At 37.8% G+C, this 18,261-nt stretch overlaps 1 protein-coding gene across 1 annotated transcript; it reads left to right on the forward strand.

Annotated features, from left to right (window-relative positions):
* Positions 1 to 3,430: 3,430 nt before the first annotated feature.
* LOC108052150 (tachykinin-like peptides receptor 86C) lies at positions 3,431 to 17,738 on the forward strand. Its single transcript, XM_017134479.2, is given in 9 exon segments — positions 3,431 to 3,785; positions 13,119 to 13,264; positions 13,484 to 13,697; positions 13,776 to 13,910; positions 15,735 to 15,815; positions 16,211 to 16,558; positions 16,617 to 16,659; positions 16,661 to 16,736; positions 16,842 to 17,738. Coding segments are annotated over 9 exon segments (1,512 nt in total). The 5' UTR covers positions 3,431 to 3,603; the 3' UTR covers positions 17,129 to 17,738.
* Positions 17,739 to 18,261: the final 523 nt, after the last annotated feature.

Genomic DNA, 18,261 nt, shown 5'->3' on the forward strand with positions numbered 1-18,261 from the left:
TGTCAAAGCGATTTTTCCGAGCAGAAGTCTGGACAAAAGTTTTCCCGAGATATATTTTCTAACCACACCGCAACCATAAATCAGCACTAAAGTTTGTTGCTCTCCATTGGCGACAGAGTCAATGGAATTCTCCCTGTGATGCACACACGGCGTATGCTTTATATTTAAGGAGAACTGGCAACGAGAGTATCCCATTTCTGGACACTTTCCGTGAGGACCGGGGAAACTAACCTATTTCTCAGGCTGTCAAAACAAAGTCAAGCGGTAATTGACACACGTTGACTTGGGGTGTTTCCCTCGTCGGTTGTTAGTGGTTTTTCTTTCACTTGGGATATATGTATGCATATTGAGTCTTGTCTGTAGTTTGGGCTGCACTTATTCCGGTTCAATTTATTGGCGCAGCTTAACCACCCAAAAAGGACTTTATTGGGGCAATCTGATGCTGTGAGTCATCTCTATTTTTTTGCTCACCACTAGTAGGGTACGGCGTATTAAGTAACTATTTACTTCATGGTATACATCTAAAGCATTTAGTTTATTTTAATGGGCTATATATGTTCTTTGTTCATCTAAAAAAATATTGTTATTGTGATGGTTTTTAATGACAAGAATGCCCGCTTAAGTATGCTACGAAATATGAACCTAATCAATAATCAATTTGCAACCTACTATCGTATCTAAATTTCGGAATACTCGGCTGTCCCAGCATTTAAAAGTTGTTATCCACTCTCTATCTTTCTAGAAAGAAATTTGACTAAAAGCCTTTAATGCATAAATGTATTTGCTAAAAATTTCAGCATATTGTTTCGTTTTTTTTTAGAGAAATCCTCCCTTGCTCCTGCCACCTCTATAAAAACTCTGAAACAACAAATGCGCATAAATTTATCATAATAAACATGCATAAATCGCCGTGAATACAAACAGGGTATCCGCCAAAAATGTGCAGAAATATGCTTAGGGCGGCGTAATGGGTGGATGTGTTGGAGGCGGGGCTAAAAGTAGGCTATAAACTAAACGAAACAAGATCGTAAAAAAAGCTAAACATGGAAATGCATATGCGGGTAAGTGTGTGCGTGCCCAGGGCAGAAATGAGGTACATAGTTCCATGTTTGTGGAAGTATGGGTGTCCGAAAGGAGGCGGGGGGCAGGATCCGCCTGAATGGGCAGTCATAATCACATGGAGCCGAAAGAAGCAGATAGAGCGGCAGACATAAACATTTCCAGACATTAGCAAACACAAAATACAGCAGGCAAACACACACAATCACAATCACAATAGGTCATTTGAACAGTCCTTGAAGTGGCCTTTGTTGGCAAGTGTGTGGGTGTTTTCGAGAATGTGTGTGTGGGCGGGGTGTAAACCGTGTCCTCTGCCATCATTTACAGGTCATTCATCATGGCACCACAACGCTCTACGTTTATTTTGAGCAAAGCTGAAGTGAACACACCAAAGTAGTACAGCCGATGAACTCAACAAGAAGAAGTACAATAAAGTTAGCAGAACTAAAATAGCAATGTGTAAAACTTTCTGTGATTTATAAATAGCAAACTCAAGAAATTGCAGCAGCTCAAAATGTAAATTTTCAGTTAAGCCTTTTGAAAAGTTTAATTTTAAACGCCACAAATATTATTTCAAGTACGATATTGAAGTAGGCTAGACATGCACATATTTCAAAACAAATTGAACAAATTTTTCTTTAAAAATATTTTTTATAAATTCATTTTAATATAGCCAATATCTTAGAAAGAGTTTTCAGCCACATATTTAAATTAGTGAAAATGAGCTGCGTTAAAGACAGAATACTCAGAGTTATTAAAATCACAAGTAGATTGGTATTACAAAATATTTAATTAAAATTTGGATTTTAAATTTATTTACAAAATGTCGATTAAAAGCTTTAATAGACATATTCCTGATATATTTACATATTTACATTATCTTTTTAAAATTGATTATAGATTTTTTCTGTTTTATTGTTAAAAGCTCACGTACACCTAACCTTGAGCTTAAGTACGCCTGAAATCAGGATCTATATCCTAAGATCAGTACTTAATATAAAAATACGTAATAAGGGATACTAATTTTTTATTATTTGTAATCCTAAAATCTGGTTCGGGATCTGAATTCAGAATAGGAATCGTGAAATTAGGTTAAGATAAAAAACACCTCAGCATATCAAATTTTAGAGCAATAGTAAGAACACCAAAAATAATAAAAATAAAGAAATTTATTTGTAAATTATTACAGTTTTTTTTTTTAAATAATTTTTAATATAACACATTTTTGTTTAGTTAAACGAAAATAATGCATTCTTATGGTACGAAAGAGTTGCCATAATTACGTTTCCCGCAACATGTTGCCAGCGTAGTCGTGTTGCTGGCTTTCTCTCAACAGGTTGTGCGACTGTTGCCAACTTTTCGGCGAGTGTCCTATGCGTGTTGACTTGCTCGTGGCAGCGACGTCGGCAGAAGGACCTGCAGATTTAGTATTTCCATTCCATCCGCAACCACTTTCATGTGAAGCGCTCAGTCGGCGGCGGCACTTGCAGCGCTAAAGAACGCGCTCAGCGACGCTAGCGGTAAATTCGGGCGTCATTTTGAACCGAGTGTACTGCCAACTAACGGTGACTTCGTTGTGTGTGCGTGCGCTCGTCGCCTCTGTGTGGGTGTTGTGTTTGCTTTAGCCTGCCAAAAGCACAATAACCAATAGTCGCTGAAAAAATAGCCACAAAGTGTGCACAAAATCCCTAATGTAAGCAAAAGTGGAATGCAAAATATGTGCGGAAATGTGATTTCAAAAATGTAATTTAAATACTTGTTAAAGTCATTTAAAGTTGCGGAATTTTTAATATCAATGTAATGCTGTTAAAATGGAAAAAAATGGTTTCTAAATAAAGCTTCTATTAATAGTGACAAGCTAATACGGTTTATCAATCTGTAATCATGAGGCTAAAATGCCAATTACAGCAATTAATGTACTTTTTAATATTTATAGTACAACAAAGTAATTCAAGTAATTTTAATAATTTAAATGGGGCACCCAGAAATGTTAAGACTTTTTAAATCAGTTAAAATTATGTGAGTAATGTAGTAGTCGTTTTCGCCATTAACTATTAGATATCGGATTAAAAATATACATTTTTATAAGTAATTTCAAAAACTAGTTATTTATGTTGAATCTCTTATAGACTTTGTAAAAAAATAATTTTAAAACAAAAAAATAAAAATATATATTCTTTTAAACAAAATATAAATGTAAAATCCAATAATTTATCATTATTAGCGTATGTGGGCAAATGGCGCCAACTGGTCTTAAGTGCAGCTTGTCCATTGCCACGCCTTCAAATTAAGAGTGTAATGTGGTTGGCAGTTGACACAAAACAGAGAGAAATATTCCTCGAAAGACTCCCACAAAAAGAGGATCTAGCGAAAAGAGGGAAGCTGATGAAGTGAAAGCTTGGCTATTACGAAGTAAAAAGGAGTCTCGGGCTCAGAATAATCTGTCAACCTGAATGGTTTCTATGGCGCCGCGTCATTAAATGGTGCAGAAGTGCAGCGGGATCATTACGCAACGTACCGCCTACCCTAATTACAGACTGAAAAATGTCGGAAATTGTGGACACCGAGCTCCTGGTCAACTGCACCATTCTCGCCGTCCGGCGATTCGAGCTGAATAGCATTGTGAACACCACACTGCTGGGCAGCCTCAACAGAACCGAGGTGGTCAGTCTCCTGTCCAGCATTATCGACAACCGGGATAATCTCGATAGCATCAACGAGGCCAAGTGAGTAGTGTACATCGAGCGATGCTTCTTTTTATTTTCCGTTTCAGGCGATACGACTTCTCAGTACGCCCTTTTTTTTATTTTCCCGGAATCCCTCTTCTAGCACCCTCCACAAAGTTATGCAAATCATACAGTAGAGTTGGGTCCAATTCGCGGAACCCGCCAACTACCCACTGATGAGGGCCAAATAATTTAATAAAGTTTGCCGCGCCTGGGAGCTGATAAACGTGTTTGCCGATTCATTAGGTAACTTCACAGGCAAAAAACACTTACAGAAAATGTCATAAAATGTGTGGGGTTTTATAGTGCTTAAAAAATCATAAATATATTCTTTTTTGATATCAGTTAATAGGTTCAACTGAAAGTGTCAATTGAAAAAAGGTTAACCGTTTATTTGAATAACTTTTAAAGTGCTTTTGGTCAAGAGAAAACTTGGTGTTATTTGTGTTTAATTTAAATTACCCTTTTAATATTCATGCACACTTTTAATAACCTTAAATATAATTAGGTATTTAGGCACTATTTTAAATTGCAAACGGGTATTTAGATTAGAGAAATTTTTTTCAAGTGAGGTTAGGAAATGTGGGTTACCTGATTCCTATAAATCTTAAGGCTGAAAAGCGGGTAAATTTGTTTAGGCTTAATCAGATTACTTTTGAAGTAAACATATAGGCTCGGGTCACGCAGACTTCTCAAATGCTTAAAGGGGCGTTTTCACACTATTTTTTTGTACTGGCTTGTGTTGTTATTTAATAATTAAATCCAATGCAATGCGGGACGGCAAAGGTTAAATTAAAAAAAATGCATTATTACATGCTGCGACGTGATTAAATTGACTTATTTGTAAATGTAGTGACACAACAAAATATGACACTTGCTTGTCTAGATTTTTTTAAAATTAATTATACACTTTATTAAATAGTATTAAAAGTAAAAATAGTAAAAAGTATTTAATTATTGTTATTATTTTTAAATAATTATATATGGTTTTAATACCAACTAGGGTGACATTTCAAAGGCTGTCCGGGATGTCAACGTGATGGAAGTTTAATTGAAAATCAACCGCAATCATTTAATAGCTTTTGGCTTAATTGAATCCTTTTGTTACACCAATATTGAACATCAGGTACAAAATATTAATTATGGCAGTACATTTCAATTCATTGCTTAGTTTACCAATCATTAGGTTTGCTTTATTCAGAGAGCTTAATTAGACAAATACCACATGAACTCGAATCGGATAATTAACTGGATAAGTTGGTCCTGGAAAGAATTTGATAAAGCCACATAAAAGCCGTCTTTAATGTGTTTTAATCACGGTGATTACTTTTCGTTTCAAGAACTTAAAGCGTTTGAGCTATAAATAATCGTATTTCCGTTCGGACCGAAGCTAACCGCAAAGTGAAATTAATGAGATGGCTGTAAATACGACTATTGCGTAATAAGTCAAAAGTTTGCAGCATTAAAAAAATTATAAAAGCGGAAAGAAGAGGGCAATCAGTCGGAAAGCCAGACAGTGGATAAAAATGTAGTTGACATTGTCTTAATTTAATCAATCTATCAATTTTGCTCTTTTCTGCGCCTGGTTCATTACACCCTTGAAATGGAATTTTTAAACCTCATTTGATCGGCTTTTGTTTTTGCCGAATGTCCTTCAACTGTTTTGCGACGGAAAATTTCGACAGGAGATAATGTTGTTTACGCTTTTTAGTCTATGGACGAGAACTGCTTCAACTTTAATAGTAACTTTTTTTGCAAAGAGTTTAAAAAAACTAAGCAATACATTTAAATAGCCATGTAAACCGGTTTCAAATTAAGATTCAAGATTTCGATTGGTGAGGTAATAACTAGAGCCCTACTGACTTGATTTCTTAAAACCAATTTACGTTCTTGAAACCCATTTAAACTTATTGGCTTGGGGCTGGGTATTTGGGTAAATGCGTAGTATAGGAAAATAGGAAAAAAAGTAAATTCAAGTAAGCCCCATCAACGAATAAAAAGGTGAAGTTGTATTGGGTTTTAGTTACCTACCTAGCTGTGCGGTTGACATTTAATGAAAATGTAAAATAATTAGACTTTTAGTTAAATGTTATAAATGATATGTGAGTTTGATTGCAGGGTGACCTTAAAACACCTGGTCCTAAGATATTAAAAAAACAAACTGACGAAAATACTTACCTGAAATCAGGGCTTCCCATTCTTATTTAACAATTTTAATTTAAAGTCATCACGGCACTTTGCTGTGAAAAAAACATCCAATGTAATTATTCCCTTTCAGTATATGTAGAATAGTCAAGTGTCACAATAAGCTAAATTGACTTTTTTTGAAACTCATACACACACAAGTTTACTAATTGTTTCCTCCTCAACATCCTGCGTTAGGTGACAAACTACGAAAAAAGGAGAAAAAGGGAAAAAATAATTAAATTCCGACAAATGCAAAGCTCTCGGCTGCCCAACCCGAACTAAATCCTTGAAAAACTTTGACACAAACAAAACGGCGTTGCAATTGTTGTTCGATGTTCTATATTTGGGTCCTAAGCCTCGAGATTTAATGCTCTTTGTGAATGGCAACCAAAGAGAAAGTGAAAAGGTGCACCGAAAAAAAGGAAGGGCATGTTTAACATAATTAAAGCAATAACTGTGATGAGTCAGAAATATTGTTAATTTGTAAAGGCAACAAAAAAATAGTAAAGCCATTTTCTCACCTTTTTTATTTACCCTTTTTGTTAGCTTTCCTTGCTAAAATTGTAATTTATTGTTGTTTATTTTCCACGGCTTTTTTTCCTCAATGATTAATTATTTATACTGAATTTAGTATGTATTAAAAAATTGAATTTCCAAATCATTAGATATCATATTTTGTTGGCTAATTGAGTGAATAAAGTTAAATAAAGAGTAGTAACAACGTTTTCACTCTGTATGATCTGTGTTTGTCCAGGGCCAGTTCCGCAGGTGAATTGCCGGCCGCTTGTCTTGAGTTAAGCTCATTATGTTTACTTCAATCATGGCAAATGCCTCGGACATTTCCCATGGATTATTGATGGAAAGAACTTGACAGTTTCACCTCGGCCACGCGTATGGGCTTTGCCACACACTTGAGATCGTGAACGCGACCCACGCGGCGTATACGCAATGCTAAAGTTTATTGCAAAACGATACAATCGCTTGCTTCAGTCAATTTAAAGAGAGCATATCCCTTCGAATTTGATGTTTATGGCGTTTTGTACGCTTATTGATTTTGATACTTGGCCAATGATAACAGCACAGGACAACAAAGGACACACGACATTAGTCCGTATCCTGCCTGTTGTTGCTCCAGTTGTTGTCCATCGGGGCTTTGCCATTTTTATGGCCAGACTTAAATCCAATCAGAATGGATGGCCCACATAAAAACAAGACGCGTTCATCGATATTGGCAATAATCGAATTTGTAATGCCCTTGAAAGAAAGATGAGTTGAGAATGTAAGAGAATGGTATTACAAACTGTACATATCCTTTAATATATTATAATCACTATCACTTAGAGAAGTTTTACTTTAATTTAATATTTGAATTTGTTCTAAGTTAGGATTTTTAAATGGTAAATCTGAACAAAAATATCACAAAATAATATTTTTTCATCCAAGTCTGTGTTTAAAGTTAGTTCGGAAACTAAAGTTTCTTTATGATATTTTTTGCCCCTGTAATATAATGGACCACACTTTTCATTTTCTTTGGGAGGATATAACAAACCCCTTAGAAATGTTTTTTTTAAGACTGTAATTTATCCAGCCAAAGTTCAAAATAGCTACAGTAGCTAGCCAAAAAAGCTAAGTAACTCCTTCGAGACGCCACCAACTGTAACATTCCGGTTGAAAGTCGAAAGAAATTGTTTGGATTAGGTCCGGAAAGAAGGCAGAAGGAAGCCGAAGGGAAGACTCCTTTGTGCCGCAGTTAGGAACAGTTTGTTTGTGTCTATTCATCGATAGCTAAGCCCCAGCTGAGTATATAGTGCTCAGGAGCCTGGGATGGATTTGCAAAAATAATGCTGGCCATTTCGAGGGGACTGGACGGAGAAGGGCACATTCTGTACAAGTTGAGTAATTTGCATATGACAAATTTTTCAATTAACTTTTTCTCGCCAAACATAAAACAAGTCCCCAGTGAGGAGAGGAATTTGCAGTCAGGTTTTTGGGTCGTAGGGTGGGCGACAATAATAGCAGCAAGGCCGCCGATGAAACAGATATTCGGACAGGGGCATAAAAATTTAATGGCCACTCCATGGCAAACAACATGGAAAGTTTCATTTACGCATTGTCCTGCTGCCATCGTCATCAACACTCTCGATTGCTCTGTCAAGTGCATGTGTGCAGGAAGCGGCTGTGGCAAGGATTCCGGATTCCAGGATCGGAGGGCTGAGGGATATTTGGGGAACCGTGACCACCTCCGTTCATAAATTCTGAAATTGAAAATGGCCTCATTTGCGGAGCGTGTCGAAAATTCGAGTGCCTGCCAACCCCATGTTAAGGTTGCATTGTTTTTGCCCTGTCAACGATGATGATTCTGAACGGAGGATGGTAAAGGTGCTTGTGACGGCCACCATTTGTCAGGCATCGATGAACTTCAGACCCAACTTATCTACTGGATGCGGCACCGCTCACATGAGCAAGGCTCACTGAGAGAATAAATCAAACGTTTGGAAGAGCTTATTCATAAATACATGTAAAACCAAAAGAAAGAGTTTTGAAAATTTTAAAACTTTGAGAACAGAAATAAATCGATTTTTCAATATTCTGTTTTAAATTTTGTGGTCAAGAGTAAATTGGTTTTAATTAGTTTTCCAATTTTCAAACACTTTGTGGAAAAGAGTAATAGTTGTTCTTCAAAAATAAAAGTCTTAAATTTTTTGTTCGGTTCCAGATTTGTTTAATTTTTGTTTTTCTTAGCAATCAATAAATTTTTGTAACCTAGTAAAAAAAGTCAAGTGTAGTATTCCCAAATGGTGTCCCTAATTCTTTCTTAGCCAGTGACAGGATTAGAAATATGCATCCAAATATTTGTACCTCGGAGAAATCCAATTACCAAGCACTTAAAATCCCCCTCAATGCCACTTTGTCGCCAGAGTAAATTAGTATTTCAGCGTCTTTATGCTGAGAGCCTTTAAGTTACGTGACACTTGCAGCTCCGTAACTTTTCCGACTTTGGCAACTGCCGTTGGCAGCACAAGTTACCGCCTGAACTATAAACACGGCGGCCCAACTTGCAACCTGCGTGCCGCATGCCCAAGGTACTCCTTTCATAGGTCTGAGGACCTGGTTCTACCCTGGCTTTGACCTCTCATTTGTGCAGTGGCTGGAAAAGGAACGCAAAGAAACTGGTGAACCAGGCAACCGAAGAATGTAGAAATGTAGCTAGGGAAATAAAGTAGCTGCAATACCGCCAATTTGGGTTGCATCGCTGGTTCGCATGCATAAAATATTGAGTGACACATAATAAAGACCGAGTTGCGAATGCGAAACATGTGAACTAAAGCGGCTCCTAGGAAATAGTGCGCAATTTGTCAGAAGGCAGTAGGGGGTTAAATGGGTACGGGGATCCCGGTGGGGGTTAAACGGTGGGTCGACGACTATTACCCGCGTTAATGTAGGTAACTCACCTTCTCGAGTGCGTTGATAATCTCGTCGGCCTGTCGCTTAATGACTGGCAATTTGCTTGCACCCCCGTGAACAGGAAATTACCAAAGGGTAAACTATAATCGATGATAATTTCTTTAATGTTTCCAATTAACTGGGACAACTTAATTCATAATTCACTTTATTTGGTTCAAAATAAAACGTTGGGGAGTTATTGTGATGTTTTAGTTAATCATGTGATTGCAAATTAGGATTGCATTAAGTCGTTTAATAAATGCAAATTCAGATAACCAATAAATATTGATTTGCATCGCTTGGCTTATGGTAAATGTACAGATTTAAGTAATTGCTCATTGATTTATAATAATTCCCATCATAATCATAATTCAAACATGAGGCCGAATGGTTTGTGCCAAAGTTAGTGTGCTGCAAAGAGGAAATGTGTCCACTTACATACATATAGTAAAAATAAACAAGCACGAAATCAATTCAATCAAAAAGAAATCGCAATCGCAATGGTATTCCAAACATATTGAGTATGGGACTTCCGTCGAAAAGCCACCCGACGTCCTTTCACTTTAACGAATCAAAGCAGCTGACACTTTTGGGACTTTTTGGAAAAAAACAATTCTCTTGCGTGCCAAATGCGGTGCACAATTTTATAGGAATTTGCGGAATTCCCTTCTACGAAAATTTGCGGGCCAATAATATAACGGAAGAAAAGCCATGCCAAATTCCCCTGTTATTACTGGCAAATTTGGTAAAGAAAAACGTTCAAGGCTCTCCACTTTCACTGGACGTAATTTTGGTAAACGCCGCAGAAATGATAAGTACTATGTATAAATGGTCAAACACTTCCCAACGGATGTAATTAGTTCATTTTTTATGGCAAAACACTTCCGTTCATGAATGATGATTATTATAATAACAGGAACAAACTGAAGTTTAGCACGGATTTATAATGGCATCAAACTTAATTAGACAGCCATAAAAGAGAAGCGAGGAGAAAAAGGAAAAATACAAATTACGTTAATCAAGTTAAATTTGCTTAAATTAGGCTGAAAATGTACACCACCCAAAGGCGGGGTTCGGCTTCCTTTCATTGTCCTTCGTTGGCCTTGTTCTTTTAAAGTCAGCTGCAATCGCACGAGGCCATAAATCTGCTGGAAAGTTTTTTGCCAATGTTTGTTATAAGCGAAATTTTCTTCAGACAACAGCAATTATCATAATAGAAAAACAGCCAAAGTTGTGAGGCCCAAAAAGTAAAATTTTAAAAGGTGGGCGAGTTGTTTGTCAAATTTAAAGGAATTTAAGCAAATATGCAAATGCTCTGATTAAAAATATTCGGAAATTATTTCCGCACTTGACGTGCATTGGGGCACGTAAAATGCATGCATAAATTCTCTTCAATAAATTGAAAATGCTAATTACAGTTCATTTAAATTCGTGCATATTGATAATAACTAATATGGCAATGTCAGTTAAATTACCACATATTTTCTGATAACAATATTCGCCCCAATTTTCGAAACCAATGCTTATTAAATGGCATCTACCTAATACTAATTGTGAACCATTATTACACGGACTATATGTCTATGTAATTAATGAGGTTTTTGTTTGGTTCTGCAGAGCCCTAAATATCAAATTAAATGGGAAATCGATAAACAAGTTGCAAATAAATAAATGGATGTAATGTGATATATCACAAGCCGTCAGCAAAACACAAACGAATTGTAGCTAAATGAAAGCACATTTATAGGCATCACGCATGTCTGAAAATACAATACGCTAATAATTATAGAGCGACCTCGAAAATGAACTCGATAATTACATTTTTAAAGTTGCGTTTTATTCTGTAAAAGTATAATATTAATTCGTAAGTTCGAGAAAGTTGTGTAATTTTCTGATATGGCAGACATGTCCCAAAACCGTGAATAAAATATCCTCGGACGACATCTATTTCCTAGGAAGACAACTACCCAGTTTCCTCACATGTATTATTTAGACAAACATTGTTTTTGGCTCGCCTTTAATCTAGTTTTATTGGCGTTGGTTAAATCCAGCTTAAATATTTATAATATCTTTAAATATTTGGAAGCATATACATAAATAAATATTAATCACCTTGAAAAATAAATATATTTAAGTGCTTGAAAAAATGTATTGTTCGATCAATTTTAAAACATATGCACGATTTCATCATCAATTTATTTTGGCCATTTGGCAATTTAACAGTTTATCGACCGAAAGTTTTTTTTTTCAAGTTCATTGAAATAAATTCAGAGCTTATGTGGCCATCTGGCTCAAGAGTTAACTGTGTAGAACAAAAAACTAGAGAATTTCCAAAAATTTATAGAAATCGACAGCAAAACGTTTGATAAATAAATCCTATAGGTCTTGTGGGGATTTAATTGGGACCACAGAAGCCAATTAATATCAAAGTATTGTGGATTGTCGGCTAGTCGAATATTTTGTGGCCCAAACAATACCAATCAATCAGGGCATCAATCATGGTAAAAGGAAAGTGGGAAATTTGATGCCTGAGAGACAACTGGCAATGGGAATGAAAATGGATGAATGTGAACAATTCGTTTATTGAATTTTCGTTGGAATTGTGTCTGCTGCATTTTGAACAGGCCGGCGCAAATAGAAAAGCAGACGAGGCATGGCTCATTGACATTGCTCATACGCACTGTGGCATCCAGACTAAAGAGAACCGACTGGCATTGGAAATTGGGAGTAGTCAGCGGATTAGTCCCTGGCAATCATCGAACAAGGTTCCTCTAATTAATGGTATTTACCATTCAGGCGGTTACAAGCTAATCAATAGGAAGCTCATCAACCACGAACCAAAGACAAAGGCACCCCTTGAAATAATTAGCGACATGTTCATTCGCATCAAGCAGCATAATGCCTGTTATGATAATCGGATACCCAGTCCCACAGAAAGAGGACCCATTCACTCATTCCTCATCGCTTCCATTGGCCATCAGATGTGATTGCAATGAAATTACCACACGATTTCTACTAGTTCTGCTGCTGGTTCAATTTCGATAAGGACACTTCTTTTGTGGCAACTTTCCTTTAAGGATTTTTAGCCCGGCTTGTGCTTCATTGATTTTCTATTGTTATTTCTTCGGCGAAGACGCACACGCAGCTCTGAAATGGTTTGGCAAATCGCAAAGTTTCAGCCATTCTGTGATTGAATTTGCCAAATATTGTTTGCCGTGAAGGGTGGCCAAAAAAAGTTGGATTAAAGTCAGTTATTCTTCAAAGAGATTCTGTCTGTGAAATATGCGTTTAATTTGAGTGTATTTATGGCAAAGCCGAAGAGTTTTGGAACTTAAGTAACCTTCTCAGAAGTTTTACAACTGCTCTACATTTGTAAAAAATCTTTGAGCATGGCTCTGCTTAAAACCTTTATTAAAATATTAAGAAATCTTTTGTAAAATGATACACATTTTGGAAATGGGTTAGGATACAGAGCTTAAGAGTTATTTGCAAAGTGGAATATGATATTTTTTATTTATATCAAACAAATCTTATAACAAGGATATGTAAACTACGGCTGCCTTTGGCTTCTAAATATTTTAGCAACTATTGGTACACCGACGACATTTTTTCATCGCAAATATTTTGCACTGGCCCCCCTGGATATTCAATTTTTGTGAAGTATTTCAATAAACATTGTGTCTGTTTTTGATTCGCCCACAGAGACTTTTTAACCGAGTGCCTGTTTCCATCGCCGACACGACCGTACGAGTTGCCATGGGAGCAGAAAACGATTTGGGCCATTATTTTCGGTCTGATGATGTTTGTGGCCATCGCCGGCAATGGTATTGTTCTCTGGATTGTAACAGGTAAGCTTCGTGATGGTCGATGCGGGAAAACCGCTTTAAGGAGTGAGAGCAGCACGTAAAGGCTGCATTGGCCGTAGCCAGCACCCGCCACCTCGCAAATATCTAAAAATTTTGGGCCATTCTTGGCCATTACTTGGCAACCCTGCCAGCTCCCATTTTCTCGTCCTTCTGTGTATTTTTCCCCCTAATTCTGTATTTTTTTGCCGACTGCCTCTGCAGGACATCGCAGCATGCGGACGGTCACAAATTACTTCCTGCTGAACCTGAGCATTGCCGACCTGCTGATGTCGTCGCTGAACTGCGTCTTCAACTTTATATTCATGCTGAATTCGGATTGGCCATTCGGATCGATTTATTGCACAATCAACAATTTCGTGGCCAACGTCACGGTCTCCACCTCCGTCTTCACGCTCGTGGCCATCAGCTTCGATAGGTGAGTCCCCCCCCCGCCAATTTCCCCCAGCGTCATCTAATCTGTGCGTCGGCACATCCGCTTCCTGCCATCCCGCAGATACATCGCCATTGTGCATCCGCTGAAGCGCCGCACGTCGCGTCGGAAGGTGCGCATCATCCTGGTCCTGATCTGGGCACTCAGCTGTGTGTTGTCGGCGCCCTGTCTGCTCTACTCCAGCATCATGACCAAGCAGTAAGTTGGCAAATGGTACAGAATCCGAGCGGAATTCCCTCACTCTTTTTTGTGCTTCAAAACAGCGGCCTAGAAGTTGCCAATAAGGAAAAAAACCCATAGGAGTTCAAAATATGTCGAAGTTTTCCTTTTGGTCTTCATTTTTGTTTAGCACAGAGAATACGAAACAGGAATCCATTTTAATTTGTTTAGGTCAAAAAACAGACACTCGACTTACTACCTTACTAATTATTCTTTAGCCTGATAAGTTAATCTGCCTAAGACTAAAACATAATTCAAATAAAGTCTTATGAAAAATGTTATTAATATAAGTAGAATTAAAAAATATAAAGCTCAATCGCACCTCTTGAATAGTTTCTCCAGGGCATTGCTAGCTTCGGTACACATGACCAGCACTTCCTTTTGTTTCTGTTTAATCTTAAGGTGAAACACAAGATGGGAGGCATAAACAAGTTTGTAAGCCAGGCTCCCTGCGGAATGGTAGTGGAGCATCTCCCGCGGCTTCTGTATCGATTTGAGAGGCCAAACAAATATAAAATGAAATTCCTTCCACCTTCCTGAAATACTTCCATATTTTTTCATGTTTTCTTCTCTTTGTCGGCCATTTTCGGTGTTGATATAAGCATCCACATCCATCTAAATCACCTCGTCACCTCGGCTCCTTCGGCTTCATTTGAATTTTACGCAAATTCGCAACAGTGCGACGGTGTATTTCTGGGGTCCTGGACCGAGCGGGTGTCCTGTTTAATAGAATTGAAGCATTTTTTATTTAGACTCTGAGCAGGCAAAGCCCCAGTCGGGATAAAAGGTTTCCCGGGGTAACAGACTTGAGGCATAATAAAGATGGCAAGTTCATATATCAAATTGTGATAAAGAATAGCCAAGGCGAGGCAAATCGAAAGTCAAGCCCAGGCATATTCTGGCAAGGACATATAGAAGGCACTGCAAGTGGGGATATATGGTCGAGCGGCAGAACTTCGAGGAAAAACATAAATGCGATGAATATTTTCGAGGAATCCCCAAAGGAGATATATATTTGCATGGGGTATTATTGACAGAAAAAGTACGAGGAATGCACAGATTAGCCAGAAATAAGTGATACAAAAAGAGGTTTCTATTTATAGCCCGTAGAAATGCTAAGCAATATAAAATTAAAATAGATAAAGTACGTTAAAGATAACAATACCTGCTTGCAAATGGACATTTAAAGGAATTTTATTTTCTTTAAATCAGAACTTTCAATAAATTAAATTTACCGTCTATCAGGAGATTATTGACTGCAACAATGTTTAATCTGTACAAAATAAGCTTAAAATTCGAGCGTGACAAATCAAATAATGCGAGGATTAAACCAACTTCCGACAAAATAGCAGAATAAAAACAACACATTTCCAAATGAATCAATGAAGTCTGGTGCGAAATGTCCTCCTTTTGCCTCCCGGTCTCGCTTATCAACATCGTTGGTCAAATTATGACCTGTCTACCAGTTTTCGAGTTATTAATGGCTGGAAAATTGGTGGTAAGCGGACAGGTACGGGTTCGTGTGAAACGGGGAAAACAGCCCTTTTAAGTGCTCGACAACGTTGAGGTATGAAATACTTCACAATTTACCAAATTACATTTTCAATTTGATGATAAAAGGTTACTTCACTTCTGCCACTTCCTTAGTACTTAGACCTGCCAAAGCGTGAAACTTGACAACTTTTTATGAAAGAGGAACTCTGTGGCGTAATTAAATGATGAAATTTCGACTTATCAGTTTCCGGAATTTAAATGAACACTTTAATGGGCCAGTATTAACCTATTGAAATTGACCTTTTGCAGCTATTACAATGGAAAATCGCGGACAGTTTGTTTCATGATGTGGCCGGATGGCAGATATCCCACTTCGATGGCGGATTATGCGTAAGTTTATGAAACTCTTTTGTACTAACTAATATTGAACAAAAGCGTGATGGGTTTTATGTTTTTATAAATGTATAATATTCATATTATACTTTATCTTTTGTCCCAACAAATATTGAACTTAGCCTGAGGGGTTTAATGTATTTAACAAATATATATAATACTTTATTTTACTTTATACTTAACTTCAATAAGGTAAAATACGATATCTTAATATAATGTTATGTTCTGACTGCTATTAATTTTGCTGATTTAGAAACATATAGTTTATCTGTCTTAGGACTGAAACCGAGGGTCTGAATTGGTGCTTCCCAACAATTTAATTTATTTATAACTTACTCTCACAGATAAAAAAAAAAAGATAAAAGTTAATCCATATGCAACCCTCCCATTAGGTACAACCTGATCATCCTGATACTGACCTACGGCATTCCCATGATAGTGATGCTCATCTGCTATTCCCTGATGGGGCGAGTCCTTTGGGGCAGCCGATCGATCGGCGAGAACACGGATCGCCAGATGGAGTCGATGAAGTCGAAGCGGAAGGTGGTGCGCATGTTCATCGCCATCGTGTCCATCTTCGCCATCTGCTGGCTGCCGTACCACCTGTTCTTCATCTACGCCTACCACAACAACCAGGTGGCATCCACGAAGTACGTGCAGCACATGTATCTCGGTTTCTACTGGCTGGCCATGTCCAATGCCATGGTCAATCCGCTCATCTACTACTGGATGAACAAGAGGTAACTGGAGTGATGAATCTTATTTTAGATGAGTGTATCTCATTTGCGCCCTCGACAGGTTTCGGATGTACTTCCAGCGTATCATCTGCTGCTGCTGCGTGGAGCCTCACCCGCCACAGGTTCGACTCGCCGAAGAGCCGGCTGACCAACAAGAACAGCTCGCACCGGCACACAAGAGGTGGGTACACCGTCGCCCACTCGCTCCCCAACTCCTCCCCCCAGACCACCCAGACCCAGTTGCACTTGTCTCACCACATACCACTCCCCCCGCAACCTTCCGCAGCGGAGAACAAAAGTCAGTGGAAGCGCAGCACCATGGAGACCCAGATCCAGCAGGCGCCGCTCACCAATTCTGGGCGGGATCAGAGGACCGCCCAGCCACTGAAGGCGGTGGACGGGCCCAGTCGCGTGGGCGTGGAGTGCATCATGGAACGGCCGGCGGACGGGAACAGTTCGCCGCTCTGCCTTTCGATCAACAACAGTGTCGGCGAGCGGCAGCGCGTGAAAATCAAATACATCTCCTGCGACGAGGACAATAATCCAGTGGAGCACACACCCAAACAACTGTGATGCTGGCCCGATTTGTCCTGCCACTCGAACGGATTGTGAATCCTCGCTCTGGCTCTTCGTTTCGCTGCGGGGGAAATGCAATTTGCCATTGCTTACTCTATTCTGTACATACACCCACTCCCGCAAAACGAAGAAAAACGCATGCAGAGCAGGGTGGGTCGATTTTTGGCACAGAAAACAGAAAATAATTTATTATTCAAAAAACCCTATAACATTAATAAAATTACGTATCATTTGAGAAATACATTTCAAAAATGTTAGCTCTTCTTGGTCTTAAATGTTATCAGTAACAAAGGGTTTTACTGAATTAATTTTCTGGAATAAGTAGATAAGCAATTTTGTACTAAACCTTGTTATAGGCATTTAGTTAATCATTTATAACCATTTATGTTTTAATTTTTTTTTCCTCTTTAATTTACTTGAGTCCATGCGAATCGAACCACCCTAATGCAAAGTCGAATTTCCGGTTGTCAAAAGAAAATGCTTCAGCAAGAAAAAATAAATTTCCAATAAATAGAATTTGTATGTATATACGATATATAAAAGGATGTATTGACACTTTAACCATCGAAGAGCTGTAAGTTTTAACTGTTGTAAACATCTAGGCTAAGCCAAGTTTGTAAATACATTCTGTGTATATCCGATAAATATATCTGTGTATATATTTGTGCTATTCGTTTGATTAAATCAATTAAACGAGTAATAAAATGTATATTTCTAAGCTGTTTAAAGCTCACTTTATTAATAGAAAAACAATTCATGTTATTGGTTTTGGTTTTTGTCTATGACATCTGTAAATAAATGTGGAAAATCTTTTGGGAAATTGCAACATCAATGTGTGGTTGATTTAAATAAAATGGACTAGGCGACACTTTCATGCGGCTAAATAATCAGATGCAGTTTATTGTACCTCAAAATTGTGGTAAGTAATCCGAATTACTGTCTATAATTGGTGGCAACTGTAATATTTATGACCACAAGTCATTTCTCTTTAGCTTAAGGGGTTACTTAATATTCTAACTGAAAATTAACATTAATTTGGGATTAATTTGCTTGAACAAATACTAATTTGCTTGGGAAAATGTGCTGGTAATATCATTAGACGAGTCCTAAAAGGGAATTTGCATTCTATT

This window comes from Drosophila rhopaloa, unplaced genomic scaffold (genome assembly GCF_018152115.1).
Source record: "Drosophila rhopaloa isolate 14029-0021.01 unplaced genomic scaffold, ASM1815211v1 contig_178, whole genome shotgun sequence".
Classification (NCBI taxonomy): domain Eukaryota; kingdom Metazoa; phylum Arthropoda; class Insecta; order Diptera; family Drosophilidae; genus Drosophila; species Drosophila rhopaloa.